At 48.0% G+C, this 15,531-nt stretch overlaps 1 protein-coding gene across 1 annotated transcript in view; it reads right to left on the bottom strand.

Moving 5' to 3' along the window:
* PLEKHM1 (pleckstrin homology and RUN domain containing M1) overlaps window positions 1–15,531 on the bottom strand; it is a 56,255-nt gene that overhangs the window by 16,032 nt on the left and 24,692 nt on the right. Inside the window, exons 6-7 of the mRNA XM_008012309.3 lie at window positions 2,697–2,967; window positions 127–1,044 (exon numbers count right to left, since the gene is read on the bottom strand). Coding sequence (XP_008010500.1) covers window positions 127–1,044; window positions 2,697–2,967 — 1,189 coding nt within the window. The remainder of the gene's footprint in view (window positions 1–126; window positions 1,045–2,696; window positions 2,968–15,531) is intronic.

Here is a 15,531-nt window from a genome sequence, read left to right as displayed (position 1 = left end):
CCTCATCCCTAGGGGAAGGATGGGGGCATTTGCAGGGAGGCAGAAGGGTGGGGAGCCTAAATCAGGAATCCGCAGGAGGCGGAGTGAGGCTGGCAGGCTGGGGGTGGCAGCAGAGCAAGTCGGCACCTGCGCAGAAGCAGCCTTGGGAGTCAAGGCCTTTCTCCATGGGGATGGCCACCAGGTACTGCAGCAGGAAGCCGTTTTCCCGGGTGGCAAATTTCAGAACCTCCTGACAGTTTTCATCCAGGCTCCCGCCCAGGGTCACTGCCTCCTCAGCCGTCTCCAAGTAGGATGCCAGGACTTTGCGGACCAGGTCCCTCCACAGGGCGGCCTCCTCCGCGTTCCCGGCCTGCAGCTTCAGGACGGCCTTGGCCGTGATGATTTTGAAAAAGGACGGGCCCCCAAGGCTCGTGTCTGGCAGGATGTCCCGGATGGTCTCCACGCCATGGCTGTCACTCAGCATCTTCTCATTGTTCCTGATGCGGAAACATTTCAGAGCCTCCAAGGACAGGGAAAAGATATAGGGCATCCAGGTCCTGTCCATGTACAAGTACAGCAGGGACTCCTTAATGGCATCTGGCTCTGGAACCTGGGCGGACGACCAGTCAAACTGCGTGCCCTGGAGGGCCGCGGGCTCCGACAGCAGGTCTGAGGGAGAGGGGCAGCCCTGGGGCGCCTCGGGGGGGTCCTCAGGCTGATCTGGGTATTGCACGTTCACCCACTCATCCTCCTGCTGAGGCCGGACCTTCTGCAGGGCCTCCCGCACCCGGTCCAGCCAGTCCTCGGCTTCATCCTGGGAGGAGGCGCGCAGGGCCAGCTTCTTGCCAGAGAAGACCAGCTCGAAGCGCCCGTCACTGTGGGCCGGCCCCACAGACTCACAGCGCAGCAGGGAGCAGTTCTCCACACAGGTGCGCTCCTCGTTGCTCAGGTAGAGGCGGAACTCCAGCGGGGAGAGCTCACAGAAGAGCTCCTTCCAGATGCCCATTGCCCCCCGCCGCTCCACGGTACCTAGCTTCATGAGACCCCGGAACGGGTTGGACAGTCCTGGAGGCAGAGGCAAAAAGCACATTAGTTGGTGGGCCTGTCTCTGTCCTGCCCAAGGCAGCATCTGCTGCCTGATGCCCTGCAGTGTGTGTGGACAGTGACTGTCCCCAGAACACAGGCCAGCCATGGGGCACTATCACATGGGACCCTGAAAGCTGGATAGGAACATCTCCATTCACACCTCCACTGCTGCTCTTGCGACCTGTATTTCACTGAGAAAATAAAAGCACCCAAAAGATCACCTCCACACGCCCTGTTCCCTACACCCACGCCCTCCCTTCTGTTGCCAGGGATGAACCAAGTGTGCTTCTTTCTGTATGAGGCCAAACTCTCCATTTGTGCAGGAGGTCTCTCCTTCCACAACCTACTCAAGGACAAGGAGCAGTCCCTCTCTCCTCTGTTGCTGTTTCCTTGCTTCTCTATTGGGTGACTCCCATTGGCACACATGCACGCTGTCATTTCTCCCATCTTTAGAAACACCTCTCATCTCCACAAAAATTAGCCAGGTGTGGTGGTGGGTGCCTGTAGTCCCAGCTACTTGGGAGGCTGAGGCAGGAAAATAGCTTGAACCCAGGAGGCGGAGGTTGTAGTGAGCCGAGATCGTGCTACTGCACTCCAGCCTGGGCGACAGAGTGAGACTCCGTCTCAAAGAAAAAAAAAAAAAGGAAGCACTGGAGGACCTTAAACAAATAGCAGATCCTCCAGCCTGGCCAACATAGTGAAACACCATCTCTATTAAAATTGCAAAAATTGGCCGGGCGCAGGGGCTCACGCCTGTAATCCCAGCATTTTAGGAGGCCGAGGCAGGCAGATCACCGGAGGTCAGGAGTTCAAGACCAGCCTGACCAACACGGAGAAACCCCATCTCTACTAAAAATACAAAATGAGCCAGGCGTGGTGGCTCATGCCTGTAATCTCAGCTACTCGGGTGGCTGAGGCAGAAGAATTGCTTGAACCTGGGAAGTGGAGGTTGTGGTGAGCTGAGATCGCATCATTGCACTCCAGCCTGGGTAACAAGAGCGAAACTCTGCCTCAAACAAAACACAAAAATGCAAAAATTAGCCGGGCATGGTGGCAGGTGCCTGTAATTCCAGCTACTTGGGAGGCTGAGACAGGAGAATTGCTTGAAGCCAGGAGGCTGAGGTTGCAGTGAGCAGAGATCACGCCACTGCACTCCAGCCTGGGTGACAAAGGGAGACTCCATCTCAAAACAAATAAACAAACAAAACAAATAGCAGATTTGATTAAGCTCCCCCAGAGCTGTTACATAAACCAACTACTGAGGGTAAACAGCTTTGGAAGGACCAGTTAAAACACCTGGGTCTTCATGGAGCTGGATGTGCTCTGAGCTATAGGTGGAATCAAGAGTTTTCTATAATCATAAATTGCATAGTTTTCAGGGAAAATATTTTCCTATTTGACTGGTGAAACAGCATTTTTGTCCTCTGTAGGCAGTTTTGAGACAATATAGTACTTTTCCTGAAATGCTTCCCTGAATGAGCACGATTATGATGGCATTCTGGAATGAGGTTTTATAATACTTGTGGGAACACACTACCTCTTTAGCAATGGAAAACAGGACTTCAGAGCTGCCTTCTGAAAGACCTGGTCCCTGCAGATGGGACCCACCCGGGACCCTCCTAGTAACCTACCCATCTGTCTCCGGTGTACCACCCGGAAGCTCTTATGCCCCTGGGATGGGGCTGCCTGGGCTTGCCTTCTTCCTGGGGAAGGTACACACGCTTGGTCTAATGCCCCTAGAGAGCAGCTTTTTCTTGGTCCTTGGGAAAAATGCCTGTGGAGACCAGGCCTTGACTCTGGAGTCCCCCTGGAAGAAGCTATTGGGTGGTCTGAAGCAATCTCCAGGGGTTGCTCCTGGGAAGGCCGGTAAAAGTCATCTTCTGAGATCCAGCTCTTGTTTTTCTGTTGGGAAAGAAGACAGCAGTTGTTTGTTTTAAAGTTTTTTTGTTTTTTTAATTTTGAGACGGGGTCTCGCTGTGTTGCCCAGGCTGGAGTGCAATGGCGCAACCTCGGCTCACTGCAACCTCTGGCTCCTGGGTTCAAGCGATTCTCCTGCCTCAGCCTCCTGAGTAGCTGGGATTACAGGCGCCCACCACCATGCCCAGCTAATTTTTGTATTTTTAGTAGAGACAGGGTTTCACCATGTTGGCCAGGCTGATCTAGAACTCCTGACTTCAGGTGAGCCACCTGCCTCAGCCTCCCAAAGTGCTGGGATTACAGGCATGAGCCACCATGCCCAGCCTGAAGTTTTTTTTTGTTTTTTTTTTTTTAAGTCTTTGTCTAGATATGGCTCATATATCATAAAATTAACCCGCTTAAAGTATGTAATTCGGCCAGCCATGGTGGCTCATACCTGTAACCGCAGCACTTTGGGAGGCCGAGGTGAGAGGATCACCTGAGCCCAGGAGTTTGAGACCAACCTGGGCAACATAGTGAGAACCTATCTCTACAAAAAATAACTAGCTGGGTGTGATGGCATACACTTGTAGTCTCAGCTACTGAGGAGGCTGAAGCAGGAGAATCACTTGAGCTGGGGAAGTCAAGGCTGCAGTGAGCCATGCAGCCTGGTCGCAGCCTAGGCAACAGAATGAGACCCCATCTCTAAAAAAAAAAAATTAAAAAGTGTCCAATTCAATCATTTTGGCTTAGTCACAGAGTTGTGCAATCATCGCCACCATCTAAGTTTAGCAAATTTTCCTCACCCAAAAAGGAAACCCCATACCCATTAGCCGTCATCCCCATTTCCCCTGGCCACTCTCAGCTCTAGGCACCCACTCATCTACTTTCAGGCCCTACACATCTGCCTGTTCTGGACATCTCATATAGATGGAACCTGCGACACGTGACCTTTTGTGCCTGGCTTCTTTCTCTTAGTGGAAGGTTTTCAAGGTGCATCCATGTTATATAAGCATGTATAAGTGTTCATTCCTTTTTATTGCCAAATAATATTCCATTGTCTGGATCCACTCATTTGGCTTATCCACTCATCGGCTGATAGACATTTGGGTTGTTTCTACTTTTTGTCTATTATGAATAGTGCTGCTATGATCACTTATACACAAGTTTTTGTGTCGACATGTTTCATTGTCTTGGGCATATACTTAGGAGTAGACTTGCTGGGTCATATGTAACTCTATGTTTCCCTTCTTGAGGAACTACCAAGCTGTTTTCCAAAGTGGCTGCACCATTTTATATTCCCACCAGCAATGTATGAGGGTTCCAGTTTCTCTCCTTGAGAAATATATTCAAATCCATTAAAATCTACTCAAATCCATTGTCTTAAAATGGGGCTGTCTTTTTGTTGTTGTGTTGTGGGTTGAATTGTGACCCCCCACAAAAGGACATGTTGAAACCCTACCCCCCAGTACCTCAGAATGTGACCTTTTTTGGAAATAGAGTCTTTGCAGAAGTAATTAGTTAAGATGAGGTCATGTTGTAGTAGAATGGGCTGTTCATCTCGTATGACTGATGTCCTTATAAGAGGAGGAGAAAAGATACATGAAGAGAGGAGAACACCAAGTGGAGACAGAGATACAGAGGATGAGCGTGTGTGACAGCAGAGGGGAGACCGGAGTGACATGTCTACAAACCAAGGAATGCAAATGAGCGCCCGCAACGCCAACACCCAGAAGAAAGGCGGGAACAGATTCTTCCTTAGACTCTCCAGAAGGAGCCTCCAGAACTATCAGAGAATAAATATCAGGTTTTTTTTGTTTTTGAGACAGAGCCTCACTCTGTCACCCAGGCTGGAGTGCAGTGGTGCAATCTCAGCTCACTGCAACCTCCGCCTCCCAGGTTCAAGCAATTCTCCTGCCTCGCCCTCATGAGTAGCTGGGATTACAGGCGCCCGCCACCACGTCCAGCTAATTTTTGTATTTCTAGTAGAGACAAGGTTTCGCCATGTTGGCCAGGCTGGTCTTGAACTCCTGACCTCAGGTGATCCACCTTCCAAAGTGCTGGGATTACAGGCATGAGCCACCGTGCCTGGCCTGTTTTGTTTTGAGGCAGGGTCTCACTCTTTGCCCAGGCTGGAGTACAGTGGCACAATCAGGGCTCACTGCAGCCTTGATGGCCCAGGCTCAAGCAATCCTCCTGCTTTAGCCCCACTGAGTAGCTGAGACTACAGGCAAGCACCAGCACATCCAGCAAATTTGTTATATTTTTAGTAGAGATGGGGTTTCACTATGTTGGCCAGGCTGGTCTTGAACTCCTGGACTCAAGTGATCCGCCCACCTTTGCCTCTCAAAGTGCTGAGGTCACAGGCATGAGCCACCTGCCCAGCAATGTCTGTTGTTTTAAACCATCCTGTGTATAGTACTTTGTTATGGCGGCCCTAGGAACTAATACAAGTTGTAAGGTGCTTTATATATTCTGAATATGAGACCCTTATCAGATTTATGATTTGCAAATAATTTCTCCCATTCTGTGAGGTGTCATTTCATTTTCTGGATGGTGTGCCCTCTGGAGCACATAAGTTGTTAGTTTTGATGAAGTCTAGTTTATCTATTTTTGTTGTTGTTTATGCTTCTGGTGTTGTATCTTAAAAAATCATTGCCTAAGTATCACAAAGATTTACTTCTGTGTTTTCTGCCAAGAGCTGTATAGTTTTAGCTCTTACATTTAGGTTTCTGATCCATTTCGGGTTAGTTTTGTGTAAGGTGTTAGGAAGGAGCGTTATTATTTTGCATGTGGGTATCCAGCTGTCCCAGCACGTAGGGTTTCTCAGCCCTGCTTTAGGGTTTGTCAGTCCTGCTTTTGGGTTGAGATGAGGGAGGCCTGGCGAGCAGGCCTCAGGGTCCTCATTGGCCACCTCTGCCTCTGCCGCCCACTTCTGTGCAGGCCCCTGCGACCCCAGGCAGCCAGGTCCTGCCCCTTCCCTTCGTTGTTCTCTTTTGAATCTGACGCTGCTCACTGGCTGGGGGAGATGGTGTTGCGGGGAGCATCTGGGGTGAGTAGGCTTGTGGGAGTGGATTCCAGTTTCTTTTCTCCAGTACTTCAAGTCCTCCCTGGCTTTCTGTGCCTCAACATGGAAGGGCAGAGGCAAGGAAGCTGGCTGGGCCACCCTAAGCGTCAGTGTACACAGAGGAAATGAGTCACACAGTGGGACCAGCCCCACTGTTTTGTTAAGTGCCACTAACCTCACCCTGACATCGCTATTTCCGGTCCCTGAATCCAGATTGCGCTCCCTGCTTTGTAAACAGGGAAGGGTTGCTTTGGACAGTTGGATCCACTCAGATGCTATACAACTCCTCAAGCCAAGGGTGGCAAGTTTTGACTCAGGCGACTTGGGGGGTGGCTCACAGAACTAGGTCCCCAGAGACTCCTCCATGGGGCCTTCAGAACTGGCAGGTGCTTCCCCCTGCCAGTGACAGACGATGTGTCAGTCAGGGCGGCCACTGGGTACCATCCACAACACTAGATTCTGAGCAAAGCCTGCCTAGGTCATCAAGACCTGGGGGACCTCCCTGAGGAAAACGGGTGGAAGAAACAGCTCCCCGGCAACCATGTGGCTGTCCTGGCAGCCTCACATATACCTGGGAAGTTGTGTGATCTCCAGCCTCTGGTGGGAGAGGGCACTGTCCCTGAAGACTCAGCTCAGGAGACATCCATCACCTCCACCCGGAAGCTTCTCTCACCCTTCCCCAGCCTCCACCCCTTCCCACCCCCTAGCTGGGTTAGGGGATCCCACAATATTCTGTGCTTACCCTCATTCTAGCACCTATAAGGCTGTTTGGAATGGTTTTCTTGATATCTCCAGCAAGTGCCTGGCCCAGAGTCATACAAGATGAGGGTATAAATAATGACCATCCCAATGTCTTTAACATAAAATAACAAAGGTGGGTCAAGTGGACTGGAAGGAAGGAGACAAATGTAAATTTTAAGATTGTGGACATTCAGGATGGGCGTGATAGATCACGCCTGTAATCCCAGCACTTTGGGAGGCTGAGGTGGGAAAAATGCTTGAGACGAGACCAGCCTGGCCAACATGGCAAAACCTTGTCTCTACTAAAAATACAAAAATTAGCTGGGCATTGTGGTGCATGCCTGTAATCTTAGCTACTCGGGAGGCTGAGGCACAAGAATTGCTTGAGCCTTGGAGGCAGGGGTTGCAGTGAGCCGAGATGGATAGAGCTATTGCACTCCCACCTGGGCAACAGAGCAAGAGTCTGTCTCAAAAAAAAAAAAAAGGTTTATGGACATTCACTGGGGAGGGCTTCTCTCTCCTTTGAGGAAAGAAACTGCTAGGAAATGTTCAGATACAGTCCACTGAGCACAGCTGCCAGGAAATGAAACTAGGGAACACCTTTTACTCTCTTAAGCAACTGGGAAAAACAGTGGAAACGTAGGTTCCTCAGAATTTCTGCACATGGGCCTGGACAGAGCTCTGAGGCTGTGTGCTCCTGGCCCCAGGTGGGTGGGGAGAGGGGAGAGGGTGTGAGAGAGAGTGCACGCACGAACACTACTGTTTCTCTCTTCTCTCCTTTTTTTCTTTCAGAGATGGAGTCTTACTCTGTCGCCCAGGCTGGGTCGCAGTGGTATGATCTCAGCTCGCTGCAACCTTTGCCTCTCAGGTTCAAGTGATTCTCCTGCCTCAGCCTCCTGAGTAGCTGGGATAACAGGCTCACGCCATCATGCCCGGCTAATTTTTGTATTTTTAGTACAGATGGGGTTTCACTATATTGGTCAGGCTGGTCTCAAACTCCTGACCTCAGGTGATCCACCTGCCTCAGCCTCCCAAAATGCTGGGATTACAGGCGTGAGCCACTGCACCTGGCCCCCTTCTCTCCCTTTTTCCCACCACCATCCTACAACCTGCTCACTCAGGCAGGGTCCATGTCTGGCCAGCACCCTGCCCTTTACAGTGGAAGGAAACCATCACCGACTAAGGATCTATGCCAGAGCTGCAACTGCCACCAGGGACCCAAGACAGAGGAATGCCACCTTGCATTACTAAAGGGTTCACGACACCATATACAATAGCTGAATCCCCGTGAGGAGTGTGGCTGAGGAGTGAGACGCAAGGTCCCTGGGCCACTTTCAGAAGGATGAGACTTTGTCCAGCCTGTCCTCATTATGCCAGGCAAATGAACTGCCTGTACTCATAACTGTGGGAGGGGAACCACATACCATGGGCAGGTGGTCCATGGAGACAGTGATTAAGGCCAAGTCCTAGAACTCACACTGCCCTCTGGAAGTTAAACTGAAATGAACTCATAACCCCCAGATCCCAGACATGCGTCACCCTTGAGAGCCCCCCATTCCCTGCACCTCTCCTTCCCAGTGCTTAGCACAAGTGTAATTATGATGTGGATAATCATTTGTCTAATCTAATGTCTGTCCCCGAAGGGCCTTTGTCTGTCCTGTTGTATCACTCCACCCCTACCACCTAACATGGTGCTTGGCTTATAGTAGGTGGTTTGGGTTCAATGAATTAAAAATAAATGTTTTTAAAAGAAAGACTGAATGGGTCTCTACACTACAAAACTTGATAGTGGCCTCAATATCTCCCCCAAAATAACATCAAATAAAAAGCATGTGGCTAATTGATAGAAGCATAGAAAGATGAGGACCACAGGGGCAGACATACAGGGCACAGCCTGGCACAGTCCACAGGCCAGGAGCCCAGCAGGCCCACGCGAGCTGGGTGACTGGTGGTGCCAGCGACTGGTGCCTGGTGACTACCTACTGAATGAGCAGTGAATGAATCCACAATCCAATGAATTCCCTGTGAGACAGACACAGGATGGGGCCAGGATCTGAGATTCTCACATCAGACTCAGCACCAAGCGCTCAGATGTCCTAAGCAACCTTCCAGCGATCAGAGTCCCCTGTAGCTGGCACAGAAGCAGAGCCTGCCATGATCACACCAACCTGACCACCCTGTCCACTCGATGGTACACTTCGATGACCCGCTTTGGCCTCCCAAAGTGCTAGGATTAGAGGCGTGAGCTATCATGCCCAGCCTGAATGTCAATAATTTCACATGTCTCCTTCCTTCCAGTCCCCTTGACCCACCTTTGTTATTTTATATTAAAGACATTGGGATGGTCATGATTTATTCACTCATGATTCTGGGCCAGGTACTTGCTGGAGATACCAAGAAAAAGAACCATTCCAAACAGCCTTATAGGTAGGATGGGAGAACAAAATAAACTTAGGAGTTGGCATCTCAAGAGTCTCTTGTGAGTTCAAGAACTATTCACTGATGCCTACTCTCTCCCAGGTACAGTGCTTGGTGCTGACAATACAGAAGTGAACAGGCCTGGTGCTCTGTATCATAGAGCTAATATTCCAGTACGGAAGATAGAAAATAAACAAGGAGACCAAGAGATAATATATTGTAATTGCACATAGTGATGAGTGTTATAAGTGAAGTCAAGCAGATGAATGGGACAGAGAGTCACTGGGGATAGTGCTTTTGAGCTACAGGGGTCCAGTCAGGGAAGGTTGAGACAATAATGAAGTGAGTTAGGAAAGAAGGAACAGCAAATGTAAAAGCCTGAGGCTGGGCCAGGCACAGTGGCTCCTGCCTGTAATCCCAGCACTTTGAGAGGCCAAGGTGGGCAGATCACTTGAGGTCAGGAGTTCGAGACCAGCCTGGCCAACATGGTGAAACCCTATCTCTACTAAAAATACAAACATTAGCTGGGCGTGGTAGTAGGCATCTGTAATCCCAGCTACTTGGGAGGCTGAGGCAGGAGAATCTGGGGTTTGTGAATTCGTTTCAGTTTAACTCCCAGAGGGCAGTGTGAGTTCTCTGGGAGGCGGAGGTTTCAGTGAGCTGAGACTGCACCACTGTACTTCAGCCTGGGTGACAGAGTGAGACTCTGCCTCAAAAAAAAATTTTTTTTTAAAGAAGCCTGATGTTGGAAGGAGCTCGCTTGGACTACAGAGCTGCAAGGAGGCCAGTGGGTCAGAGCTTAGTGAGCAAAGATGCTAGCTCTCTTGGACTACAGAGCTGCAAGGAGGCCAGTGGGTCAGAGCTTAGTGAGCAAAGATGCTAGCTCGCTTAGACTACAGAGCTGCAAGGAGGCCGGTGGGTCAGAGCTTAGTGAGCAAAGATGCTATCCTGTCCCATCAGCTTTGAGGCCCTGGCAAAATAAGATGCCTGAGCCAGCAAAGCAGAAGCTGGATCCTGGGCAGGAGTGAACTCAACATGGTTAGTGACACTCTGGAGCCCTGTGGGGCGCACAGCCTGCATCCCCAGCAGACGTCACTCTGCCTCCAGCTCGAGGCAGGGGCTGCAGAGCTTTCCTCTTCAGCCTTTAGCTTGAGTTGGCAGGTGCATAGTCGCAACCTTCAGGGTCCTAGAGCATTCATTTTCAGGAAATAAATCTTCAGGATGTACTGAAGCATCTTCAGAACAGCAAATACGAAGAATCTGACCCACACTGACAGTTTTGTGATTTACATGGTCATATTCAGGGAACAGAGTGAGGCCAATCAGATAGCCATATGGAAAAATAAGAGCTTTGACTTCTAACTCATACCACACACAAAAATTAATCCCAGAAAGATCATAAACCTAATTGTGAAAGATAAATCACTAAAGCTTCTAGAAGATAATATAGGCAAATACCTTCAGATCCTTGGGGGAGATGAATATCTCTTAAATGGGACAAAAACCAAGCAAACCATAAACAAAAAGACTGATAAACTGCACATCATTGAAAGAATCTCTGTTCAATAAACATACCATTAGGAGGTTTAAAAGTCAAGCCCTATAGACTAGAAAAAGATACTTGATATAGATACTGTTTTTCTCCAATAAAAGACTTATATCTGTAATATATAAAGAGCTCCTACAAATCAACACATACACATACAACTCAATTTAAGACCAGGATGACAACTTGGACAGACATTCTATAAAAGAGGATTGACTGACCAATAAGCAAATGAAAAGGTATCATCTTTAGTCATCAGGGAAATGAAAATTAAACCACTACACATCTACCAGAGTGGCTAAAATTAAAAAGATTGGTAACACCATTGGCCAGGATAAAGAGCAACTAGAAGGCTCATTTGTTGCCAATATGAGTAAAAATTAGCACAGACACTTTAGGAAACTGTTTGGTGGTGGTATCTATTAAAGTTAAACATATGCCACCGAAGGACCTAGCAATTCCATTCCCAGATATATATATCCACAGAAATAAGCACCGAGGTTCTCCAAAAGCATGTACAAGAATGTTCACTACAGCTGTCTTCATAATAGTCAAAACCTGGAAACAACCCAAATGTCCATTAACAGAATGGAAAATAGGGGGCGATGTATTTTTACAATGGAGTACTACTACAGAACAATGGAAAAGAACGAACTGCAGCTTCATGCTCTATGTACAGTTGCAGCTCACAGATGTAGTGTTCAGCAAAAGAAACCAGACACAAAAGAATACATACTGCATGATTCCATTTATAGGCGTGAAGTTCTACAACAGGAAAAACTAACGCACCACGCTAGAAGTCAGAATGGTGGATTTCAAGGTGCGCAATGACTGGGAGAAGGTACGCAAGAGCCTCTGGTGGGCTAGAGGGCTAGACACATTCTGTATCTTGATCTAGATGGTGGTCACAGGGTGCACATCATATGTAAATACTCACCAAGGTGGACACTTGGACCCTGAAGATCTGGTACTTCAGATACATCATTCCTCAAAAAAATTTTAAAGGAGAAAGTGGGGCAGTTCAATGGGGAAAGGATGGCCTTTTCAACAAATGGTGCTGGCTCCACTGGGTGTCTACATCCTTCATACACAAAAGTTAACTCAAGATGGACCACAGACTCACTTGTAAGAGCTAAACTGATAACATTCTTAGAAGAAATCATGGAAGTAAATCTTTGTGACCTTGGATTAGGTAATGGATACTTAGATAGAACACCAAAAGCACAATTAGATAAATTGGACTACATCAAAAGTAAAGCTTTTATGCTGCCAAAAATACCATCAAAAGAGTGAACAGACAACCTGCAGAATGGGAGAAAATATTTGTAAATCATGTATCTGGTAAAGGTCTAGTATCCAGAATATACACGGTTTAAAGAACTAGCCTGGGCAACATGGTGAAACCTCTACTCTATAAAAAACACAAAACAACTAGCTGGGCATGGTGGTGTGAGGCTATAGTTCCAGCTACTCAGGAGGCTACGGCGGGAGGATCACCTGAGCCCAGGAAGTTGAGGCTGCAGTGAGCTGAGATCACGCCACTCCACTCCAGCCTTGAGACAGAGCAAGACTCTGTCTCAAAAAAAAAAAAAAGAAAAAGAAAAAGAAAGAAAGAAAAAAGTACTATTATAACTCAATAATTAGAAGATAACATAATTTGGCTGGGTGCAGTGGCTCACACCTGTAATCCCAGCACTTTGGGAGGCCAAGGCAGGTGGATCACCTGAGGTCAGGCGTTCAAGAGCAGCCTGGCCAACATGCTAAAATCCCGTCTCTACAAAAATACAAAAATTAGCCAGGTATGGTGGCAGGCACCTGTAATCCCTGCTACTCATGAGGCTGAGGCAGGAGAATCGCTTGAACCCAGGAGGCAGAGGTTGCAGTGAGCCAAGATCGTGCCATCGCACTCCAGCCCGGGGGCCAAGAGCGAGACTTCATCTCAAAAAAACCAAAAACATAATTTAAAAATGGGCAAAGGTAGGCTGAATGTGGTGGCTCATGCCTGTAATCCCGGCACTTTGAGAGGTTGAGGTGGAAGAATTGCTTGAGTCCAGGAATTTGAGGGCAGCCTGGCAACATCGCAAAACCCCATCACTACAAAAAATACAAAAAATTAGCTGGTCATGGTGGCGCATGCCTATAGTCCCAGCTACTTGGGAGGCTGAGGTGGGATAATCACTTGAGGTTGGGAGGTTGAGGTTGCAGTGAGCTGTGATCACACCACTGCACTCTAGAAAGGCCAAAGTTTTGGAATAGACATTTCTCCAAAGAAGATACACAAGTGGCCAATAAGCACATGGAAAGATGTTCAACTTCATTAGCTGTCAGGGAAACATAAATCAGAACCACAATGAGCTCCCACTTCTTACGCACTGTGATGGCTATCATAATAATTTTTTTAAAAACTAGACAGTAGGCCGGGCGCGGTGGCTCAAGCCTGTAATCCTAGCACTTTGGGAGGCCGAGACGGGCGGATCACGAGGTCAGGAGATCGAAACCATCCTTGCTAACCCGGTGAAACCCCGTCTCTACTAAAAAATACAAAAAAACTAGCCGGGCGAGGTGGCGGGCGCCTGTAGTCCCAGCTGCTCAGGAGGCTGAGGCAGGAGAATGGCGTGAACCCGGGAGGCGGAGCTTGCAGTGAGCTGAGATCGCGCCACTGCACTCCAGCCTGGGCGACAGAGCGAGACTCCGTCTCAAAAAAAAAAAAAAAAAACTAGACAGTAACAACTGTTGGTGGGGATGTGGCGAATATAAAATGGGGCAGGCTGCTTTGGAAAACAGTTTGGCAGTTCCTCAAAAGGTTAAACATAGTTATCATATGATCTGAAAAATTCTACTCCTAGCTATGCATCCAGGAGAATTAAAAACATATGTCCACACAAAAACTTATACACGAATATTTGCAGCAGCATTATTTATAATAGCCCTAAGTGGAAATAACCCAAACATCCATCAATTGATGAAACCTTACATAAAAAGTGACTTAGCCATACAGTGGAATATACAGTGGGGTATTACTCAGCAATAAAAAGGAATGAAGTATTCATACACATAACAACATGGATGAATGTTAAAAACACATGCTACATGAAGGAAGCCAGACACAAAAGGTCACACACTACATGACCTCATTTATATAAAATGGCAAGAATGGACAAATCTATCAAGATAGAAAGTAAATTAGTGGTGGCCAGGGGTTGAATGGAGAGAGATGGGGAGTGATTGCTAATAGGCAGAAGGTTTCTTCCATAGGGGATAGAAGTGTTCTACAATTAGACTGTGGTGATGATTACACAACCCTATGAATATACTAAAAACACAGTATTATACTTTAAACAGGTGAATTGTATGTATTTTAATTCTATCTCGATAAAGCTGTTTAAAAAAAAGGCGGGGGGGAGGTGCCTCTGCTTGTCTATTCCATGGCCCTGGCCCCATCCTGAGTCATATGACTTAGAGGAAGTTTGTCCAACCCACAGCCCATAGGCCACATGCAGCCCAGGACAGCTTTCAATGTGGCCCAACACAAATTCATAAATTGTCTTAAAACATTATGAGATTTTTGGCTGGGTGTGGTGACTCATGCCTATAATCCCAGCACTTTGGGAGGCCGAGGCGGGTGGATCATTTAAGGTTGGGAGTTCAAAACCAGCCTGGCCAACATGGCAAAACCCCGTCTCTATGAAAAATACAAGAATTAGCTGGTCATGGTGGTGGGCGCCTGTAATCCCAGCTACTCGGGAGGCTGAGGCAGAAGAATCACTTGAACCAGGGAGGTGGAGGTTGCAGTGAGCCGAGATCACACCACTGCGCTCCAGCCTGGGTGACAGAGAGAGACATTATCTCAAAAAACAAACAGAAAACAAAAAACATAATGAGATTATTTTTGTGATTTTTTTGAAGCTCATCAGCTATCATTAGTGTTACTGTATTTTATATGTGACCCAAGACAATTCTTCTCCTTCCAATGTGGCCCAGGGAAGCCAAAAGATCGGACACTCCTGATCTAGAAGCTACTACCCAAAGAGAAGAGCACGAATAGAGCTGAAAATGCAAGACTAGACTTCACCCTGAGCCCCAGACCATGGCAGGGATATACTCCCAGCTTTGTGTCCATGTACGCACAAGCATACAAATCCCTGCCTCTGCTTTCCATGACCCTATCTTGCCCTCCATGGTGTGGTTTAAATATGAAGCCAGGTTGGGCATGGTGACTCATGCCTGTAATCCTAGCACTTCGGGAGGCTGAGGTGGGAGGATCACTCAAGGCTAAGCAACATAATGAAACCCCGTCTCCATTAAAAAAAAAAAGAATTAGCTGGGCAAGTTGGTGCCACCTGTGGTTCTAGCTACTCTAGAGGCTGAAGTGAGAGGATTGCTTGAGCATGGGAGGTCGAGGCTGCAGTCAGCTGTGATTGCACTACCGCACTCCAGCCTGGGTTACAGAGCAAGGCCTTGTCTCAAGAAAAAAACAAAACAAAATAAAAACAACTGTGAAGCTTAGAAAAAGAAGTAGTCAGAGGCACCTAAGCCTATAAAGGTATTTACTCTCCCTCCCATCACTGCAGCACCAGCCCTACCCGCACTGTCTCTTTCCTCTCTTGTGGACTTTCTCTGGAGCCTGCCCCCAGCATTCAAGAGCAATTGCTTTCCCTCACCCTGCTGGCTAGGCTGCTGGGGCTTGAACTGCAGCAGGGGCAGATAGCACACACATCTTTTTCCTACCCACACTCAGTAAACATCAATAACTTTGGAAAACCACAAAGGCCAAACAAGAACAAATGGAAAAGACAAA

Source organism: Chlorocebus sabaeus, chromosome 16 (assembly GCF_047675955.1).
Source record: "Chlorocebus sabaeus isolate Y175 chromosome 16, mChlSab1.0.hap1, whole genome shotgun sequence".
Taxonomy (NCBI): Eukaryota; Metazoa; Chordata; class Mammalia; order Primates; family Cercopithecidae; genus Chlorocebus; species Chlorocebus sabaeus.
The sequence above is the reverse complement of the archived record's forward strand: the minus strand, read 5'-3'. Positions and strand labels throughout refer to the sequence as shown.